The sequence below is a fragment of the Phoxinus phoxinus genome (assembly GCF_949152265.1).
Source record: "Phoxinus phoxinus genome assembly, chromosome: 1".
Classification (NCBI taxonomy): Eukaryota; Metazoa; Chordata; class Actinopteri; order Cypriniformes; family Leuciscidae; genus Phoxinus; species Phoxinus phoxinus.
Genome location: NC_136876.1, coordinates 41848682 through 41868503, shown reverse-complemented (window position 1 = coordinate 41868503; position 19822 = coordinate 41848682). Strand labels below are relative to the sequence as shown.

The following is a 19822-nucleotide window of genomic DNA, read 5'->3' as shown; positions in this document are numbered from 1 at the left end:
TTAATATAATACTGCAAACATCTAATGTGTAATCGTGAATGAATTACAAACATGACATTAACTAGAATCTTTGCAATTCGCATTTAGTGAAAAGTAGCACACATGTATGTGCTAAAGTATTTAGCAACGAGATTGTCACTGCATCAGCAACTACAGTTACTGCTTTTAAATAAAGTAACGGGCAGCATAACATCAGTGTTATTCTGCTCATCTTTGACTGAAGCACAGGCTCTACTCTCCAGCACAATGGTGACCCACAAAACTAATGAATTAAACTAAAAGATCTCTCCTGTATCATCTTGTGCAAAACACATACAACACTTCAGTTGAATATTTACTCTCTTTATCAGTTATTGACTTCGCATAACTTTTTTCTATGAACTTTTACTAATATTTCAGTGAAATTAACTTCTTTTGTATAGTAAATCTGACTGTTAAATTTTACAGAATATTGCTGTTTTTCCTTGATTTTACGGTAATATACTGGAAGCTGGGGTGCCACTACAGTTTTATGCCGTAAATTTACAGTTGATTACCATTAAATTACACTTCACTCTGTTTTTTTTTTAATTGACACATTTAACCCTTTAAACCCCACTGCAAAATCTTCAGTTTTAAATGAACACTTGTATGTCCACACTACAGGGTGTTGGAGTAACACTGAAGCAGTGTTGAAGTTAATTATATAATTCAGTGATTAATTAACTGATGATTGAGCATTAGTGATGAACACCTGACAAGGACAGAGGAACAACAAGAAGATAAAAAAGCGAAACACAAGAACTACAACTTACTTCAGCCACAGAAGACATGAAATCTCTGAAGATCTCAGCAGAGAAGGATTAAACAACTCTAAAAAATAGCATTACCAGCTTCACTTATTATTAACCAGATTGACTTAATTCATTTTTTCATACGTCTACTGAAATTCCTATTGAGAATTAACAGTGGTTTAGATGTTGTTTTGTTTCATTTGTCATGACCATTATGGGGATCAGTGTATGCTTTAGTTGGGCTCCTGACCCTTGACTTTAACATTAGTTTTCATTTGGCTGCTTTAACTGTGTATGTATAAGACACATTTGTTGTGGCAGAAGCAAAGCCAACAAAAATGATATCAAGTGTTGCTGGTTATGTTTTGAATATTATGTCATCACATATTGTTTGTCTCACTGATCTCAATTAGTTTCTAATCACTTATCAAAAATGTCTTTATCAAAACAACTTAATTTAATATTACTACACTGTGAAACTACAGCAAAAGACCAAGCACTGCTACGCAATCAGTTGTGAAGGATTTTAAACTCCTCATTCATTAAAAAATGTTGAACTATGGTTTCAGTTAGACACACACAGACATCAATAATCAGCCAATGAATCTCAACAATGGTGACAATCAACAAAAAAGAAAAACCTAAAATCTGAACATCATACGCTTCTAAAAGTCAACACAAAATCAACAGCAAAAATAAAAGCAAAAAGTACAAATTTAAGAAAATAACCAGACAATTCAGATGGATAATTTATTCATGCTGCAATGCATGCTGGGAGTCATGGCTGATTTTTTTGTAGTATGCTGGTACCCAACATGCATTGCAGCATAAAACTTATGATTGTCACCATTGTTGAGATTCATACTCCGATTCTTGATGTCTGTGTGTGTGTCTGGCTGATCTGGAAATTCAAAATGTTCTTGGAATAAAGTCTTTTAAAATCAGACATATTTTCTAAATGGCAAATATCTGAAAAATGTAATTCTGTAAAATTACAGTATCACCAAAATCAAAAATATAAACCATTAATAATAACATTAGACAACAAATGAGATCACTGAATTGGGCCACTATGTGATGTTTGAGACAGTTAACTAACAGCCATAATCATCTGATCCTGTATTCTTTCAGCTGTTTTGCCATAGCAAATGTATTTTAAAGACACAGCTACCACAGCCAAAGAAAAACTAATGTTCAAAGGTCAAGAGTCCAACTAAAGCAAACACTAATCACCATCATGGTAACATCAAATGAAAATAAAATGACATCTAAACCTCTGCCACCTTTCAATAAGTCCTTCTGTAAACATACATAAAGTCTGGTTAATAATAAGTGAATCTGGTAATGCTTTTTGTGGAGTTGTTTAATCCTCCTCTGCTAAGATCTTTTGCTAAGATTTCATTAATTTTATCTTGATTTCATATTTTTTCTGTTCCTCTTGTTCCTCTTTCCTTCAATGATTCTGATTGTTAACAGCAGGTGTTCCTCAGTATCTCAATTAACTTCGAAAATTAACTGAATTAACTATGCAATTATTCACTCAGTCAAGTGGACTGTATTAGTGAACTAGGCAATAGTGAATGAGGGTATATGGTGGTGATTTGGAACACAGCCTCTGAGTGTCGACTTTGAGCGTTGTTAATTCACAGTATATTCCTGTAGGCTAGTTTCTCGAAAACGACAAATATCACCCAGAATGCATTTTTTACGATATATTACTGTTTTAATGAAAAACAGTATGTTACTGTAACATAGTGCAGTAATAGTAAGTTTTTTTACAGAATTTTTTTACAGTGCAGAGCTCCAGATTTTTCTTCCAGATGAGAATGTGTCATATTTTGGAGGGACTGGATGGACTGGATGGAGTCATATGTCACATGGTTGACATCCTCATATATGGAAGTTTCTCCTGAGGAACATGACATCAGACTCGATGCAGAATTCAGGGTTCCCACTCTAAACCAAATATCAAATTCCCTGACTTTTCCCTGACTTTCACTGACTAAAAAGATGAATTTCCATGACCTAAACTGAACGGCAAAACAGGCTGCTGTTTTGCGGAGCACCGAGCTGTTTTGTTTTGTAGAAAGCCTTTCTTTAAAGTAAATTTGTTTTGAATAAATTGTATCATAATTTTAATCATTTTTGGCCTGTATTTAATAAATGAGAAGCAAATATATAGCCGACAACATAATCATGGAGGCGCGCCGCGGTCACTTGCATTGCACGTGAATTGGAGCACATCTCATCATAAATTAACCGAAACTCTGTGTATGCCTCACATACATGAGAAATACATCTGAAGATAGCTTGGAATGTCTTTAAACGAAACAATTCAAAACGAAAATAAATAGGCTACTCTCGGATTACGTAATCAATGATGTGGGACCTGATATTCATTAATGTGATATTCATGCTTTTTTTCTTACAGTAAAGCACAGTCCACAAACAACCTCCCTATAATAAGACAAATCTCTGGAGGCATGCTCCAAGCACACTCTCATCTCATCAGGGACGGACTGGGACTAAAAAACGGCCCTGGACTTTGACTAGGCCCGGCCCAAAGCAATCGGCGCGCAGAAACTCGACAACAACAATAACGCCTGGCATGAGTGTCACAAGGATTTAATTGTGGCTCATGATACTTTTATCAATTGTGGCATATTGAGTACTTGCATATAAATGGAGGTCTCAACACACTGCAGTCCTGTGTAAAAAACCTGTGACTGTCTGACTTGGGGCGCTTAAAGTAATTTAAAGTTGACCTGGAGTGGGTGTCTTTCTCTGCTCTTGGTCTAAGCTCAACCTGAATAAACAAATGATGGAATGGATTAAAAGAAAAAAACAGGTTTTATTCCAAGATAGCATGGCATAGTTTGTATAATATGCTGTTATAACAGCATATTATACAATCTATTCCATGCTGTCTAAAAATGAATTTATTACTTAATAGCCTAATCTTAATTAATTTATGCAGTAATTAATCTTACTGCACAAATAATAATACCACATCTAAATGAAAATACACCATTACAAATGTAACTTCTGTATTCAAAATCTTCAAAGTTTGTAAGCATTAACTAATGTTACCAACATTTTTAAAAGTAAAAGCACAACAAGTTTCTTAATATTAGCTACTGCATGTGGCATTTTACAGCTAAAATGTTGAAGTTTAGCTGTTTTAACTAGGCCCTACTGTAATCATTAAAAATATAGCAACCTGAATATCACTTCCTAACATCATCCCTAGCAAGTAACTGTTATGTATGAATAAAATAACCATTGTTACTTTAATACATAAGTAATGGGTGGAGTGGAGTCATGTAGTGATGACGAAGTGATGTGCGTCACATATATGTTGAAGTGAATGTGAGCATTAAAGAAGACGTGAGTTCTTGTCGTTACTGTATTGGTATTCCTGACTTTTCTTTAGTCTGTCTTTATAAGTAAAAGAGGAAAGACATGACAGTAACTCCCTTTCTCCTCTCATGTTCCATACTTACCTGGACCTGTGGAACCAGCTCATCTTCCTGTCCCTCATCACTGGTGTTGCTGCATAGCTGTCTGGCTCACTTCTTCACTGCTAATATTTAACTGCGAGGTGCTGCTGCTTAGCCTGGGAAAACCCAGACCACTCTCAGTTGTAACTGAGTAAGGGTCTGGCAAAGCTCCATAGACAATTCATTTCCACAGGGGCGTCACCAACGGACGTCGGATAGATCTAAAACCAATCAGAGCGATGAATGACATGACGTATGCGGAGCGACGGAGAAACATCTCGAGACTCTCAGCAATTCTCTGTTTGTGTTAACGAAAATTACAATTTTAAATCGCTTGAAACAGACGCGATAGCTGATTCGAACGAGTGATGTTGTGATGTTCCACGGCGGCATCCATCTTTGTAATGTACAAAATCTGTGTCACCGTCTCTGCTCTGTCGTCATCGTGTAAAGCCCGCCCCAACGTTTCTGATTGGTGCCGCGATTTCGACGGATTGGAAATGGGTTTCAATGGGCTCTTTGCCAGACCCACTTGCAGAGCAAATCTAAATTTGCTGGAAGTGGTCTGGGTTTTCCCAGGCTAGCTTCTGCTGGCTGTGCTGCTAAATATTTCAGTTAGTCTGCGACATTTAGAGGCTTCAGTATCTAAATTCCGCAATTTTTTGCGGAGCTCCCGCCTTCTCAGCCCCGCCCTTTTCTTTCCGTTTTTTACCCGCGGCCGCGTTAACGGTGAAAAAAACAGGCGATGACTGCGTGCGTGGCGGGTGGTGGGCCTATAGTAATGACACTATAACCAAACCGGAAATTGTAACGTGTGTGCACGTGAAAAGTCCGTATTATTATTTTTTTGCTAAGGTCCCCTCAGGGGCTCCGTAGAAAGATGTGTGAAACAGCGCGATAAAAAAATTCGGTATAGAAAAATTACATTTTGATAAATGGAAACTAAAATTTAAAGCAACAAACCAAATTCCCTGATTTTCCATGACTTGGATAACAACTATATACAATTCCCTGACTTTCAATGTCTGGAATAGACCTTTAAAAATTCCATGACATTCCAGAAATTCCATGACCCGTGGGAACCCTGAGCATTAAGCTCCAGAGCGCTGGCCTAACGCTTAACAAAAAAAAGTGCAAATTTGTCATCCAGTCTTACCATTTTTTAGATACATTTTAGATCCCTTAACCCTATCCCAAAAACTAAACAGAGAACATAAAACGAATATATAAAACGTAGCTTAATGGACAGAAATGTGTAGGGAAATTACAATTTTAATTACAATATTGCATTAAAAAGATTTGAGCCACTAGTAATCACACTACCTCTTAAACCTATCCATAACAATTTCTTAAAAAGAAGTACGATTATAAAGCACAACATAACAGATAGACAAGTGGAATCACAAAAAAACATGTCAAAAGAGGATCGAAAAGTTGTTCAAATGACGATGTGTTGCAACTTATGGTTCTATTGTCAGAGACTCACAGCATAGGACTGTACTGAGAAAACCCATTTGAACTACGGCAAACAAAATAAATGATAAATAATGGTTAAACGGTTACAGAAATGTTAATTTTAAGGGTTTAAAGTGTAGTCTTGCTTAACATTATGTAATCCTTCGAAACGAGTTTGCAGCAGAAGTCGCACAGAACAGAGCAAAATGTTGTAATTTCATATTAAGTAGATGAGTAAACTGCATTTAATAAGCTAAATGTGACTGAAAACTATGTTATGCCAATTGAATTTGATGCAACAGAATCAAAATATTACTGGCACAATTTTATATATTTATAAATAAGAATTTGTACACATTTGTACATCTGTAAAGTTGTTCATATGTAAACAATTACGTTTATATGCCATCAATACGTCAGTATTCTACTTCTCAGTGTCTTTGCAAACAAGTAATTGTATGTGTGATAGAAACACTATTAATACACAATCATTTATATGTATAAAAAAGTACAGTTTTTGATGGCTATAGCGTTGCTTTAAATTAGATGAGAGGACCGCAGTGTTTAAGAACCGTGTCGAAGAAGCAACAGCGCCAAAAATAATAAAATCACTAGTCGACCAGTGTACAATAATTAAACTATTTCTACTGCTCAAAATACTTCGAACCCCTGTGTCCTTCCTTCCTACAACCTGTCCACGTGCTGTACACACACACACACACACACACACACACACCAAGTGGATAGATAACCAATGCAATGAATGCTTCCTTATTGGGTACACCCAGATTCCTCCATTCTGTCTCTGACATGACAAATGGACAAAAATCACATAACATCATGGTGAAACCCATACCTTTAAAATAACGATAACAAAAACTAAGTGTCATGAAGGGAATTCAGGGAATTCCGATTTACAGCTTTTCCATTTAAACTGTGTGTGTAAGTGATATACAATTAAAATTGCTTAGTGTTTATTTGAGTACACACTCAGAGACTGTTTCCGAAATTGCTCCATTCACTATTCCCTATATTAGTTTACTATAGTCCACTCGACAAAGTGAATTAAAACAAGCGAGCAAATTCTCGTGACATTAGTGATGAACACCTGCTGTTAATACTGAAATAAAGCGAAACAACAAGAACAGAAAAAGAGATGAGAAGACTGAGAAACACAACAACTTCAAAAAGAGGAGGATTAAACCACTCCACAAACAGCATTGCCAGCTTCACTTATTACCAACCACATTTACTTTATTGAGAATTAACAGAGGTTTAGATGTTGATGTTTTATTGAAAATAATGGTTTGGTTTAAATGTAGCCATTACCTTATCACAGTTTCTCTTGGCTTTTCTTGACATAATATTCCTATAAACTACAGCAGCCAGAGAAACACTAACATTAAAAAGTAAAGAGCCCAACTATTGAGTATAGTCCTGAGCTGCTGTATTTGTTGCTTTGAGGGAAAAAAGGAGTTACCACTATCAACGTTTCATATTTTCAACTCTGGTCTCAAGGTCCTTATCATTCTCATAATAACAGGTCCGAGTCACATGTTGTCATCTTTTATTTACGGTAATTACGACACGGCGTGAATGCAGCATAAAACCGGAAATTGAGGTTAAACTCGCACACGGTTACACACGGTTAAAATCGCACATTTAGTTTAACCTTGGAAACATTTGGGATAACGCAAGTACATAAATAAACAAATATTGTTCTAGTGGTTTTGGATTTCAATCCAAAAATCGTCATATTGTGCCTTTAAAGGAGAACTCTGGTCAATTTTAACATTGAGCTCAATTTTTTGTAAATTTGGAGTGCTATCAATACAGAGAACAACGACAAAAATCGGTGTTGCCTACACCGTGTTATCCTCTTTTTAAAATGTGCACCCTGTTGACTTGAATGGGGCAAGTTTTAAACCTGCTTTTATCCTCTTAACATCCTCGATGTGTCATTACAAGTGCCCAGCCATGTTGAGTGATTCCTTCAGAGTGAACACGGTGAATCTGACTGCATTAGATGTGAAAGATATTAATACAAATTCTGTTAATTCAACAAGCGCACATACCTGTATCAAAGAGTAGAAGCCCAAGAGGCGAAACTCAATAGAACGCTCCATAGCAACAGTTGCCCCCATGACGTGACGGCGCGGCCGCCTATGGACTGAAAACTGAAGGAAAACGCAGAAAAATAATGGGAGTCAATGGCACTGAACCAACTTAACATCCAAAAACTTAACATAACTTAATTTTTTCTGGCCGTCATATCTAAATATGAAAACAATTTAAAATACATTAATGAGGATGACCGACATTAAATGACAGAAAATGTTTCGTCTATGTGTTGGTTATGCATGGCCTAATTACCCTTGGGAAAATAGTATTTTGGGACAAAATGATTCTATAGAAGTAAGACTACTATAGAAATACTATAGCGGCTCTAGGATATTATACAGGTATTACAGAACATAACACTTCTGTGATGTTCTGTAATACATCTATAATATTTTAAAGCTGCTATAGTATGTCTATAGTAGTCTTATCGTACTTCTATGGTATATGTCCCAAATTACTATAGTATTCCTATAAGATTACTATAATGTTTTGTCCCAAAATACTATAAGATTCCTATAGTACTTTTTCGTAACGGTATGTCCCTCACCGAATCGGCTTCATTAGACTACCACTTACGGTTTGCAAAGATACAATTATAAAATTACTGCAAACCTTTAATCTATCAATATTTATGTTCTATTATGCATTTTCCTTGTTATATGAATATCAGAAATTCATGAAATAATATAGGCAGACACACAGTAATAAGATATTTATTCAAATTTTGATTTTGAAAATAGTGAATATCACCATATATATGATTTGGAAAAATAAATAAATAAATACAATTATAAATGAACATTTCTAAAGACAGTTAATCTTTTACATAGAATATCCCAAAAATATTAACAATTTGTTTTTTCAACATCTTCAGTGAAAGTGCGTTCTCCTTTAAGCAGAGGAGATGAGTTTATTTTTTTTATTCCATAATAATCAAGCTTACAAGACCAGTTTTCCAGACAAGGTATTTGAATAGTGTTCTATTTTTAAATCTTGCCAGAGGAATAAATGAAACAAAGGGAATTTAAAAGTGAAGGCACATGAAGATAAAGCCAAAGGGCCCAGCATTCTTCATAGTTCTGCTTGCCCTTTAGGCCAAATGGAAAGGATCCAAACTTACTTGGAAGGAAGTTTTCTTCAAAGATCTTCTTTACTGTAGAGGTGAAGAGTCGTTCAAAGACATTTCTCAGGTAACTGGGAATGTATTGAATGTGAAGAATCTGACTGAAACACTTCTTCTGCTCTTTTTTTGAGAGTATCATAGACAGTAAAAGAAATGGACCCCATAGATTTCAACGGAGAAAAGTGAAATTTTTTGCCTTGTTTTCTAAATTAGTCTAAACTCTTTGGCTTTGAGGACTGTTATTTTTCAATACTGTTCATTTTTTTAATCTTGCCAGAGGAATAAATGAAACAAGGACATTTAAAGTGAAGGCACATGTAGATAAAGCCCTTTAGGCCGATTTTGAGGGAAGTTTTCTTCAAACATCTTCATTACTATAGAGGTGAAGTCGTTCAAACACAATTCTGAGGGAATGTACTGAATGTGAAGAATATGACTGAAACACTTCTTCTGGTCTTAGTTTGAGAGTATCAACATTTTCAGCAGTCATGTTGTAGACTCACATTTCATATAAACAAGGAATTTCTTTTCAAGGAGTTATTTGCATATTGCACCTTCGATTTTGAAGCTCTGTACTTGCTCTTAGACTAAGACAAATAAAAGTCATGTCATATAATGTATCTCCATTTCAAACCATAAAATAAAAAAAGTCAGTTGTTACGACTTTTAATTCGAGAATATTACAATTTGATTACTAAAGATATGTCTACGCATTGAATGAAGTTTTTAAAATCCAAGTTACCTGAGGATTTAGAAATGTTCTGTTTTAAAAGAACAAATCATGTGAGACTATTCTCAATATAGTTACAGGGATAAAGTTAAATATTCTGGACAGACTGAGGGACACTTAACATTGTCCCATCATTGGACACTTAGGCCCGGTTTACACCTGATATTAACATCTAGGGTAAGTGTACCTATTAAGCCCCATGTACCCTTTAAGCCCACTTTCAACTTTGAAGTCAAATTTAAAAAAAGAGAAAATCATATTTTTTGCTGCTCCTCATTTTAACCAATCCAGTGATTTGTTACTTCCCTGACATTTTTGATTGCATGTTAAATACATTTGGCAATGTTGCGTTAGCCCCACTCATGTGCATGCGGTCTCAGGGCACCTCAAACAAAGACACCCAAAAACTTTGGTGTTTCGGGACCCTTCAGAAATCAACACATTTCTGCAATTTTAAGCCATTCTTTTGGTAACTACATTGATATGTCAAATAAGAGATAAATGTATTGTTTTTTGTGTATGAACAAATAATTATTGTATATAATTTTCCTTTAAATGGAAAGATGAGTTTTATTAGCTTGCGCTCAAAAGCTAATCTCAAGGTCAAACAATTAGCTTTAGGCTACTGGAAGATAGACTGCCAAATAATTAAGCATGTGAACTACAAACACTAAATATTTTATGATTTATTTTACATTCATTTACAAATAAATACATCATAAATTGTTTTGTTGGGAAGATTATTTTCATAAATTAACCTTTTTTTAAAGATGAGCTTAAATGGTACAGTGCCATACAACACATGCAAACTAGAGCCAACACAAGCTAACCTTGAATGAAAAAAACATCACATTTCTCAATGTGGGCACAATGGAAATTACTATGATGCTTTGTCCACAGTATATTGAAGCTCCTTGCTTTTTTTCACCTTTACTGACTGTGGAACCATTTAAGGCCACCTTATGCGTTTCAATGAGGAATCCCTCAAATTACAAAGTTTAATCAACTTTGTGAGAGAAATATTTTAATGATAACATTTATTTGAGTGTTTTTACCTTTTACCTAACCTTTTACCTTACTTACTACCTTAATTTACAACTATATAGGCCAACAAATTACACACATTAAATTACACACAAATTACACACTCATCAAATGAAATGGGGCCCGTTTTGTCCTAAAGTCCCTTATGTATAACCGGGCATATCTCAGGAGCTGAGCCGAGTTAAGGCTCGAGAGTCCCGGCATTGAGAGGTCCCAGAGGTACAGTCCTGAGCCCCTGGGACACTCTGGTTCTGAGATACCACCACTTCCTGTCCTGCTTTGACCATGCATAACCCGGGACCCAAGCTGAGTTGGGGTTCCAGACTCAGGGGTTAGCAGGGTCCCCTAGCGGGCCCCCCAGGTCAGGTGTATGGAGCTCCAACTCAGCTTTCTTCACGAGATAGGTGACTTCATGTGGAATTTTGACCGGGCATAACTCGGGAACAAAGCCAACTTAGAGCTCCAGATATGGGAGGACCACTAGTGGACACCCCTTAACCCCTGAGTCTGGAGTCCCAACTCGGCTTCCTTCCCATGAAAACACTCGGTCAAAGTTCCACCTTTGACCAGGCATAACTCCAGTCAAGCCAACTTAAGGCTTCATACTCCCGGCGTGGGGGGACCACTAGAATACCCCCCGAAAGTATGGATCCGCAACTCGGCTTGGCTCCTGAGATGCTCCAGAGTCAAGCCGACTTAAGGCTCCAGACCACCGGTCTGGACCCCCAGCCACTAACACCTACCCATCACACCCAGGGCTCTAATCAAACATTAGTCAAATTAAAAAATGTTAATGCTTCCCTGTCACTGAATAAATATATCAATGTTTTACTTATTTAAAATAAATTAAAAAATGTATATTGTATAAATCAATCATGATGTGGGCTTATTTGGAACACATGCGGCTTAAATGGTGCCGAAGTACCAATTAAGCCCATGCCAGACTTCTGACTTTATTCATAAAATATCTTAATTTTATATTCTAAAATGTACATCAACTAATTCATACATTTTCAAATGTGAGATTAATCTTGCATTTTAACAAATAATTTTTCTTAAAAGATGTCAATATCTATGAAACAACCTAGACTTAGATTTTGGTGGTACACTTACCCTATGTCTCACAAGTGGTCGGCTGAGATACACACAGTAACTGTTCACAACTGTATGAATTTGTCTCATCACTTGTGATTATTTTGTAAATACATTAAAAAAGTGCAAATACGTTTACAGAAATATTATACATTTTACCGACATTCGGAATTTACTCTTTTTTTTTATTACAAACAGCTCCAAGAAGTGACGGCACTACAAGCTCAGCAGAGAAACTGTTATTCCTGAATTATTAAAGGTACGTCTGCATCCGACGAAAAACGGTATGTGACAAAGTACGTCAGAATTCACAGTACTCATAAAAGAGTAGGATAAATAACCCAGGTGAACTACCTTGGAGATGATTTATGAATGACGCTGGTATAGGTCACATGATAATGACAACATGGCGAATGTAATACATCCAGATTACATGCATACTATAGAACATACTTTTAGTGGTTGTGTAGTAATTACTTATTCAAAATGACTACATACCTACTCAAGAGAGCATGCGATTTCTGACTTAACTTTTGCCACTATAGCGGTTAATAATAATAAAAAAAACACAGTTTGGAAGATGGATTCATGATCTACTTGCTCATTATATAATTTTTTTACATCTTGAACAAAAAAAGTTACATAATGTAGCTTTAATTATGATCAAAAACAAAAAATCGTATAAAAAGGTTTAATGACTGGCAGCAACTGTCTGCCACCAAAAAAAAAAAAAAAAAAAAAACTTTCATAAGTAAAATATCATAATTGAAGGTCAAAAGCTTTAACAGAAATTTTCATTAAAAGTTTAACAGAAAAACTATTATTTTTACAGGTATTTCCTGAACTATTATGATCAAACACTTTCACTGTAAAACACAAATCTCTTGCAGTTAACCGTTAGTTAGTTAGCAACACCACCCAGATGAGCAAACTAATAGAGTTTGATGTCACCATTATGGTGATCAGCCTTTGCTATTACAAGTTAAAGCATTAGAAAAACTAATGTTAAAAAAGTCCTGCCAGTTATGTTCTCATTTTCAGGGCCCATGCCCTGAAAGGGCGAAGGCCCTATTGTTTTCCTTAGGATTATTATTATAAATTTATTTTTCTTACGACTATTCGGGCACTTTTGGGTCTCTTAACGTGCTCAAAAACTCTTGAAACTTTGCACACGGGTCATTTTTATTTTTTATTGTGAGCTATGGTGCCAACTGTGCATTTACTCCATCTGGTGGTGATCCGCAAATTATTATTGCCATTATTTTAGTAATTTTACATACATTTGAATGCAATTTAAGTTAACAGACAAATACTGCATAAATACAGTTATTTTCAGTATAAAATCATTTGAATTACTTTAATTTGTCATTAATGGCATAACACTTATAGCAAGCAACTTTGTTAATTTACAGACAGGTTTGAATGAAATCCCATTATAAACACTAATATATTATGTACACTACCTGAAACAATTCTGGACATAATTTCTGCTTGGATGTTTTGTGTTGAACACGGTGAACGATTTCAAATTAATTCATTAAAATATGAGTCAAATCTAAAATGACACGTTTTTGTAAAATTGTGCACACTTTTTTTTTTATTTGAAACTTTTTAAAACGCATCAAGGCATTGTCTAATCAGCAAGAGCACGAGGAATCGATCAGACCAAAAACAGCTTATTTTTATACTTTCAAATAGACAATTTTGGCATATTACCTGATTTCATGTTGATCTTCAACAGATAGAAATGATGCAAAATAGGCAAAATAACAGTGCAAATTTATACAAATGTACTGCAATGCTTTATTCCTTCATCCAGAACCTGTTTAAGTTTGGTCAGATACATCCATTCTACTTTTCATAGTATAAAATTATTATCCCTAAAGGAAACATTGCATTTAAATGTTGTGACTCTTGTAAACTGTTTTTGGTGTATTATATTTCACTGAATTAAATTAAGATCTACTAGAGAACATAAATATATAGTTATATAAAGTAATAATGCACTATACAATAAAAATAGCTTTTCCTTCTACTGAGGTGAACCCTTAATTGGTTAGAAAATCAAACAACTAAAATTAAATATTTTGATGTTAAAACCATCTACAATAAATAAAAATGTCACCTCTAATGTAATGATTATAGCCCTTTGTGTTTATCTTTGACACATAAAATAACCAAATTAATCATGACTGTAATGCTGAAATTATAATTATTCAAAGATCAAATGGAGATTGTATGAACTACATTCACTTTCAAACTCATTAACCAAACAAATGTTTGAAGATCTGTGACTGATGATCACTAAAGGAGCCATATTTGTAGCGAAAAAACTTTTTTTTTTCCAGAAACTGGAATTGGAGAAGTGTTGCTTAACCATGAACGAACTGCAGTATTGCACATGTTAATAGTTTGCCCAAGGGAATGCTGGGACATTAACATATCTCTGTAACATGAAGGAGGAATGTGTATTAAGAAAATAAATAAGATCAATTTTGAATTCATGTTGACTTTAAAAATGGTCATCAAAAGACCAAAACTCCCCTAACCAAGTGAAAGCGCCACCAAAACCCAGAACTGCGTCTAACTTCATCAAAGGTCATCAAAGGTCATCAAAACAAAACCTCCACTCCTGGTTCCTTCCGAATGCCATTTCTTCTTGTGTTTCTCTGTCCTGACTGGTGGAGGCGTCAGTCCGTGACTTCGCTGTAGTAGTATTTCTGCGCCGTGTCGCTGAGAGTCCAGCCTCCCGCGCGAAACTCCAGGATCTCCAGCAGGAGCAGGCGACCCATGGAGCTCAGGTCCTCCTGCAGGAGAAACCCGTCCCTTAGCAGATTGAACAGCTCGTCCATCAGCGGCGTGTTCATCTTCTCCAGCTGATCTCCAATACGATGCAGCTGCAACACCAGACAGTCCACCTGAGAGAGAGGTTACATTTGGTGTTGCATTGTGGGTGTAAATGTAAATGAATTTGACATTATCAGGACCCACAATTATTCTCCCACTGCATTATATATATTTGTTTAATGTAGTACTGACATCAAAACTCTGTAAACTTACATTTTTTCACACAGTCATTTTACGAACTATACACAATACAGATTGACCCCTTCCACGATACATTTTGGTGCATTTTTGTATTGAGATCTATTGTGACACGATATATTGTTACACCCAATATATGGGCATGGTATATAACATGGATATTAAAGCAGGGCTATGCAGGTTTGGGAATTTCTTCGCTGTATTCTCACTTTTTGCTCGCAGGTTTCTCTATAGAGCTCCCCCTACAGCTTCAGAATAGATATTTGACAACACTGTCGAAAAACTTGTTGTTGACTCTCAGATACCAGAGGCTAGATCAACGGCATCAAAGCAGACGGGACATTCTTTAAAACGTCGTCTTCATTTGGGTTCGAACAGCGTGTGGGAGCGCAATAATGACAGAATTTTAGCAGATATCTTTTGCCGTAAAGCAATTATTTACATCGCGAGACCTGATATCACGCAATACTTCCTGATGCCGCGTCTGTCAACCCGCCGGCTCAAAGTTGCAAGGGTGGTTTTTCCGCTCACATGCGATAGGGGGGTGCGAAACGACCACCATTCAACCCGAAAAAAGTAATATAACCATTCCAATGACTCCGAAGCTGTTCGGTTAAGGTAAAAAAACTGTTTTCAAGTGGTAAATTAAACCAGACATAGTAAAGTTAAATCAGCAACTAGCCTCTTGATATTTCAGCTGAACAAATTTTACAAGCGGTTACGTTAGCATAATTATTTTCCCACGGTAAAGTGTGTCCACACCGCTGACCTGACTTTCCCATCAAATGATCGTGAGCGTCGTCATCTCAGTTCTCGCGCATGCGTCGTGGCGCTCTCGTGAACTCACTCAGAGGCCCATCCAGAAGAAAATTAATAGTTGAATAACGTCATTATTTTTGTTTGTTTTTTTTCCACACAAAAAGTATTCTCGTCGCTTGATAAACTTAAAGCTACATTGTGTAGGATTTTCTCCCATCTAGCGGTGAAATTGTATATGACTACCGACTGAATATTACTTTCTAGCCCCTCCCATTCCGAGGGCGTTTTAACTACGTTGGCCGTATTATTTCAAATCTGCCGGCAGTCGCGAGTAATCTCCCCCTCGCATTTGTCACGGTGCCACTGAGTGTAAAAACGCGAAAGGCGAAGCTTGAATTTCCAGGTATGTCCCTCTTTGGCTAATGTATTTTCAAGATGGAGGCGCAACATGGCTTCCGCCATTCGAGCAGCTCACCCGTGTGTATTATAAATGGCAGATTCTACGCTTACGATAATACTTGATTAGTTGGTAGAAGTAATTATACATTAATGAACACATTTCATTTTGAAAGAACAAGAAGAAGTGTTTTTTTTTGTTGCTAAGAATCAACTTAAACTACACAGTGTAGCTTTAAGGTTGAGCCACTTGGACTATTTTAACGATGTATTTAATAACTTTCTGGGCCGGCAGAATGAAATTATATGGAAGCCTATGGAGGAGTGAGACAACTCTCAGATTTCATCAAAAATATCATACTTTGTGTTCCGAAGATAAAGAAAGTCTTACGGGGTTGGAACAATATGAGGGTAAGTAATTACAGACATAATTTTTGTTTTTGGGTGAACTATCCCTTTAACCACGTTGTGTTCATGAAATAGACCATGACATGGTCAAAACGTGTTTGCAATTTCATTCGAATATATTGGGTTGTCGAAAGTCAGTGCATCACTATTCACTTATTTAGCTGATCCATTTCAGTCAAACTCCAGTAATAATGTTCAAGATTCACCTCCTCCTCATTCTTCAGGGAGTCAGACTGGGCCAGTCTGAACAAACAGTCATAGACAGGAGGAACCAGGGCCACCATGGGCATGTTGTTCACCTGCACTCGACAGGATGAAGTAAAAACATATTAAGCACTTGATATCAACTTATACATGCATTTCTTTAAATAATAGCATTAAAACCGAAGGCAACTGTTCACCTTGAGGTAGTCGAAGATGTTGCAGATGAAGGACACGAGGCAAACCCACTCCTGAGTGGATCTCTTCCGCGTCTCTTCCCGGGCTTTAAACTCCAGCTGGAGGCGGTTCAGCAGGTTACGCCGAAACACGTTACCGTTGCTCTGTTTGGCCTCGGCCTGAATCGAGCGAGTCAACTGCTTACAAGTCAGTCCTAACAAACTACAAGCTAAAGGTTTACTTTTTCATGCATTGAAGACAATGCAACATGCAAACCGATAAACATACTGTATTAAAGTTTACATGTGGTGCATTGCATTTGTTTACCTGTACAATGGTGTGACAGATGCGTCCGGCCTCCCTGCTGAAGATCTGGTCCTTCAGAGACTGGTCCACTATTACACTGGACACTTTCTCCAGGTCAACTGAACCTGGGTCTGACAAGTAAAAAAGGCTTTTGATTCAACAACATTTGAGTCGAACCATAAACAGGTCATAAACAAAAGTAAAACTGAGGCAGATCAGACATAATGACCTTTCAAAGCAGTTTTGAGGAGTTTCTGAGTCTCCAAATCAAACGACTGGATCTTGTAATCTTCTTTAGATGAGTTCTCCATTCTGATAGGACGGAAAGAGAGTCAATCAATTGATCAGTCAATTGTTAACTGACCTTCGGGCACATGAGATCCGGTTACCTGCCATAGCAAGTACCTGAAGCAATGCACATTTAGTCTGAAACTGCAATGAGGGAGAACAAATGAAGTTGAGCTACAATAAAAGACAAGAAACAATCATGTTATAGAAAACTACCAGCAACACTTATAGTCAACATATCAAAAAACGTGCCTAAAATCATGACCAGTGTCAAAGTGTCAAAATAAGGACAATATGTAAGGGATATTGTAGAGCGAGGCGGTTGTTATAGCGAATACAACCGTTTCGCGTCAGGGTCCTGATCAGCCTGTCGGGGTTGTATTCGCTATAACAACCGCCTCGCTCTACATTATCCCGCTTATTACATGGTTACCTAACAAATAAATCAATAATTTGACACAAAATATTGATTTAAAAACGAGTTTATTGATTTAAAAACGATTGTATTGCTTCCGCTAAGAACACCGTGTCCACGGCAACGCTATATGTTTATCTTGGCCACAGTGTGTTATCCTTAGCAGCGGACTGTTATCAAGAAATAACAGACCGCATTCTACATTAGAATTCAACCAAGCCATGTAATACAATTATATAAAGACCTAAGATCACAAATCTTTAAGGGGGACATTAACAGCTTATAATGTAGGTGACACTGTTGCCAGACACATGCTGGCTCAGAAGTGGGTTTTGTCGAATGTGACACTAGTATAAAGTGATTTTATGAGAGTACCTTGAGTTTAAAATATGTGCAATGCAACTCAGACCATTAGCACATTATTGCCATGTTGTCATTGTGCTCTTGGTGAAACAGATCATGTGTGAAATATGTGGCCTCATCAGTCTGACTTTGAAAGGGAATCAGGGCAGCTCGTGTGTTAAAGGGATAAAGGGATTAGGACAACCGGGCACACACCTTTGGCTTCACACTTTCAACAGGCACACAACAACTTCGTGATAAACTGCTGATTCAAATAACCAGTGGTTAAATCAATTGCAACTATAACTTTACTTCCATGTGGTATCGAAATATTTATTGAAGGGGGATTAGTGAAGAAACGGTTTTGTTAAGTTACGACTATATGTAGGTCTAAACTACTAAAAAGTCATAAACACCGCTCAATAAGGCAGAAAAACATAGTTTAAAAACAACAACAGACACTCGCGACTCGCGAGCATTCATTCAACACCGTTCAAACCAGCGTGACAAGCGGATATACAATTGTAAACAACACTAGTAGTAATACACATATTCATACTAAACATTTGGTTTTGGGGAGGGGTATTGCACGTTCATACGCACACAAAAAACTTACTTTAAAAACCTGAGAAGCAAACACGTAAATGTTTTCACATATCTCAGTCCTCGATTCTTCTCCTGCGGCCAGTCTCTGTCCCGTAAACGAATCTACCAACCAGCTGTGTATACTTATGAATATTAATTACGTATCATGACGTTGACTCGGTTGACCAATCTGATTGGCTGAAATGGAACTTTAATATTTATTACGAGGTCTGCCCCTTTGGAGCCGTTTGTGCAGCCATAATTCACATATGCTCAAAAATATATTTATTAAAACGAAAACATTTCTTATGAAGCATATATTGTTATAGGCTACATTATGTTAGGCAATTCATAATGTAAAACGCATAATTTCCTTAATTGAACCTAAAGAGAGTTAAAAGTTTTCCGAATGGTATTTGCTTGTTCATTATTATTATTGTTGTGTTTTTTCTTTGTGTTTTACCTTTCAAATGGTCTGTGGACTCCCCCGCCGTACCCACTAACGTGCACGAGCGCCAGGCACGTTCTCGCACGAAAATTTAGTGAACAGCCACCTCTAGTGACCGACTTCGGCACAGCAGCATCTTTTGCCATGGGCTTTATTACAGCATTGCAAAAAACAGACATCACTTGAAAACACAACTGATCTTCTTAATCTCCTGCATCCGACGCTGCTGTTGTCCCATGGAAAAAGCTGAGTGATGAGATGAAATGAAAAACGTAGCCTACAACAAATAAATGTCATATCTCTCATCACCATCACTGTCTTGAAGGTTAAGATTTTCTGTATTGTTGTACTATTTTTTTTTCTTCATCAAAATATACGTTGAAATCTCTTATTCATTTATTTGTAACCTAAGCCCAATGTATCTCTTTAGAGTAGCAGGTTTTGTTTAGTTAGGCCTATTCACACCCATAGATCAGAGAAATAAAATGAGATCAGTCAATCCTCAGATAAATATATTTTTGTAGGAAAGTAGGCTACAAGTGGAAGTCATGGGAATGTCCTTTAAGAAGATCAGACCTAGAGAGACCTCATCTGCACCGTTTATGAGTAGAATG

At 36.6% G+C, this 19822-nt stretch overlaps 1 protein-coding gene across 6 annotated transcripts; it reads right to left on the bottom strand.

Moving 5' to 3' along the window:
• Window positions 1-13008: 13008 nt before the first annotated feature.
• Window positions 13009-18902, bottom strand: mif4gdb (MIF4G domain containing b). 6 transcript variants are annotated; one of them, XM_079609801.1, is made up of 7 exons: window positions 18792-18878; window positions 17536-17592; window positions 17360-17442; window positions 17152-17261; window positions 16848-17003; window positions 16653-16745; window positions 13172-14756 (listed from the first exon to the last, which is right to left on the bottom strand). In XM_079609801.1, exons 3-7 carry the CDS (start codon window positions 17439-17441, stop codon window positions 14529-14531), a joined length of 669 nt encoding a protein of 222 aa, XP_079465927.1. In that variant the 5' UTR covers window position 17442; window positions 17536-17592; window positions 18792-18878; the 3' UTR covers window positions 13172-14528. The 6 variants fall into 6 exon arrangements, with proteins under 6 accessions (XP_079465926.1, XP_079465927.1, XP_079465923.1 ...); XM_079609797.1 differs by having other exon boundaries at window positions 13178-14756; window positions 17520-17592; window positions 18792-18881; XM_079609796.1 differs by having other exon boundaries at window positions 13178-14756; window positions 16848-17021; window positions 17520-17592; window positions 18792-18879.
• Between the last annotated feature and the right edge of the window lie 920 nt (window positions 18903-19822).

Bases quoted from the DNA above. Each gene is read 5' to 3' on its own strand.
- mif4gdb (XM_079609796.1), bottom strand. From the start codon at position 17,551: ATGTGCATTGCTTCAGGTACTTGCTATGGCAG. The intron at 17,262-17,359 runs GTCATTATGTCT...TTTACTTGTCAG, and splicing joins CCTCAAAACTGCTTTGAAAG to ACCCAGGTTCAGTTGACCTG. The intron at 17,022-17,151 runs GTAAACAAATGC...ACTTGTAAGCAG, and splicing joins TCTGTCACACCATTGTACAG to TTGACTCGCTCGATTCAGGC.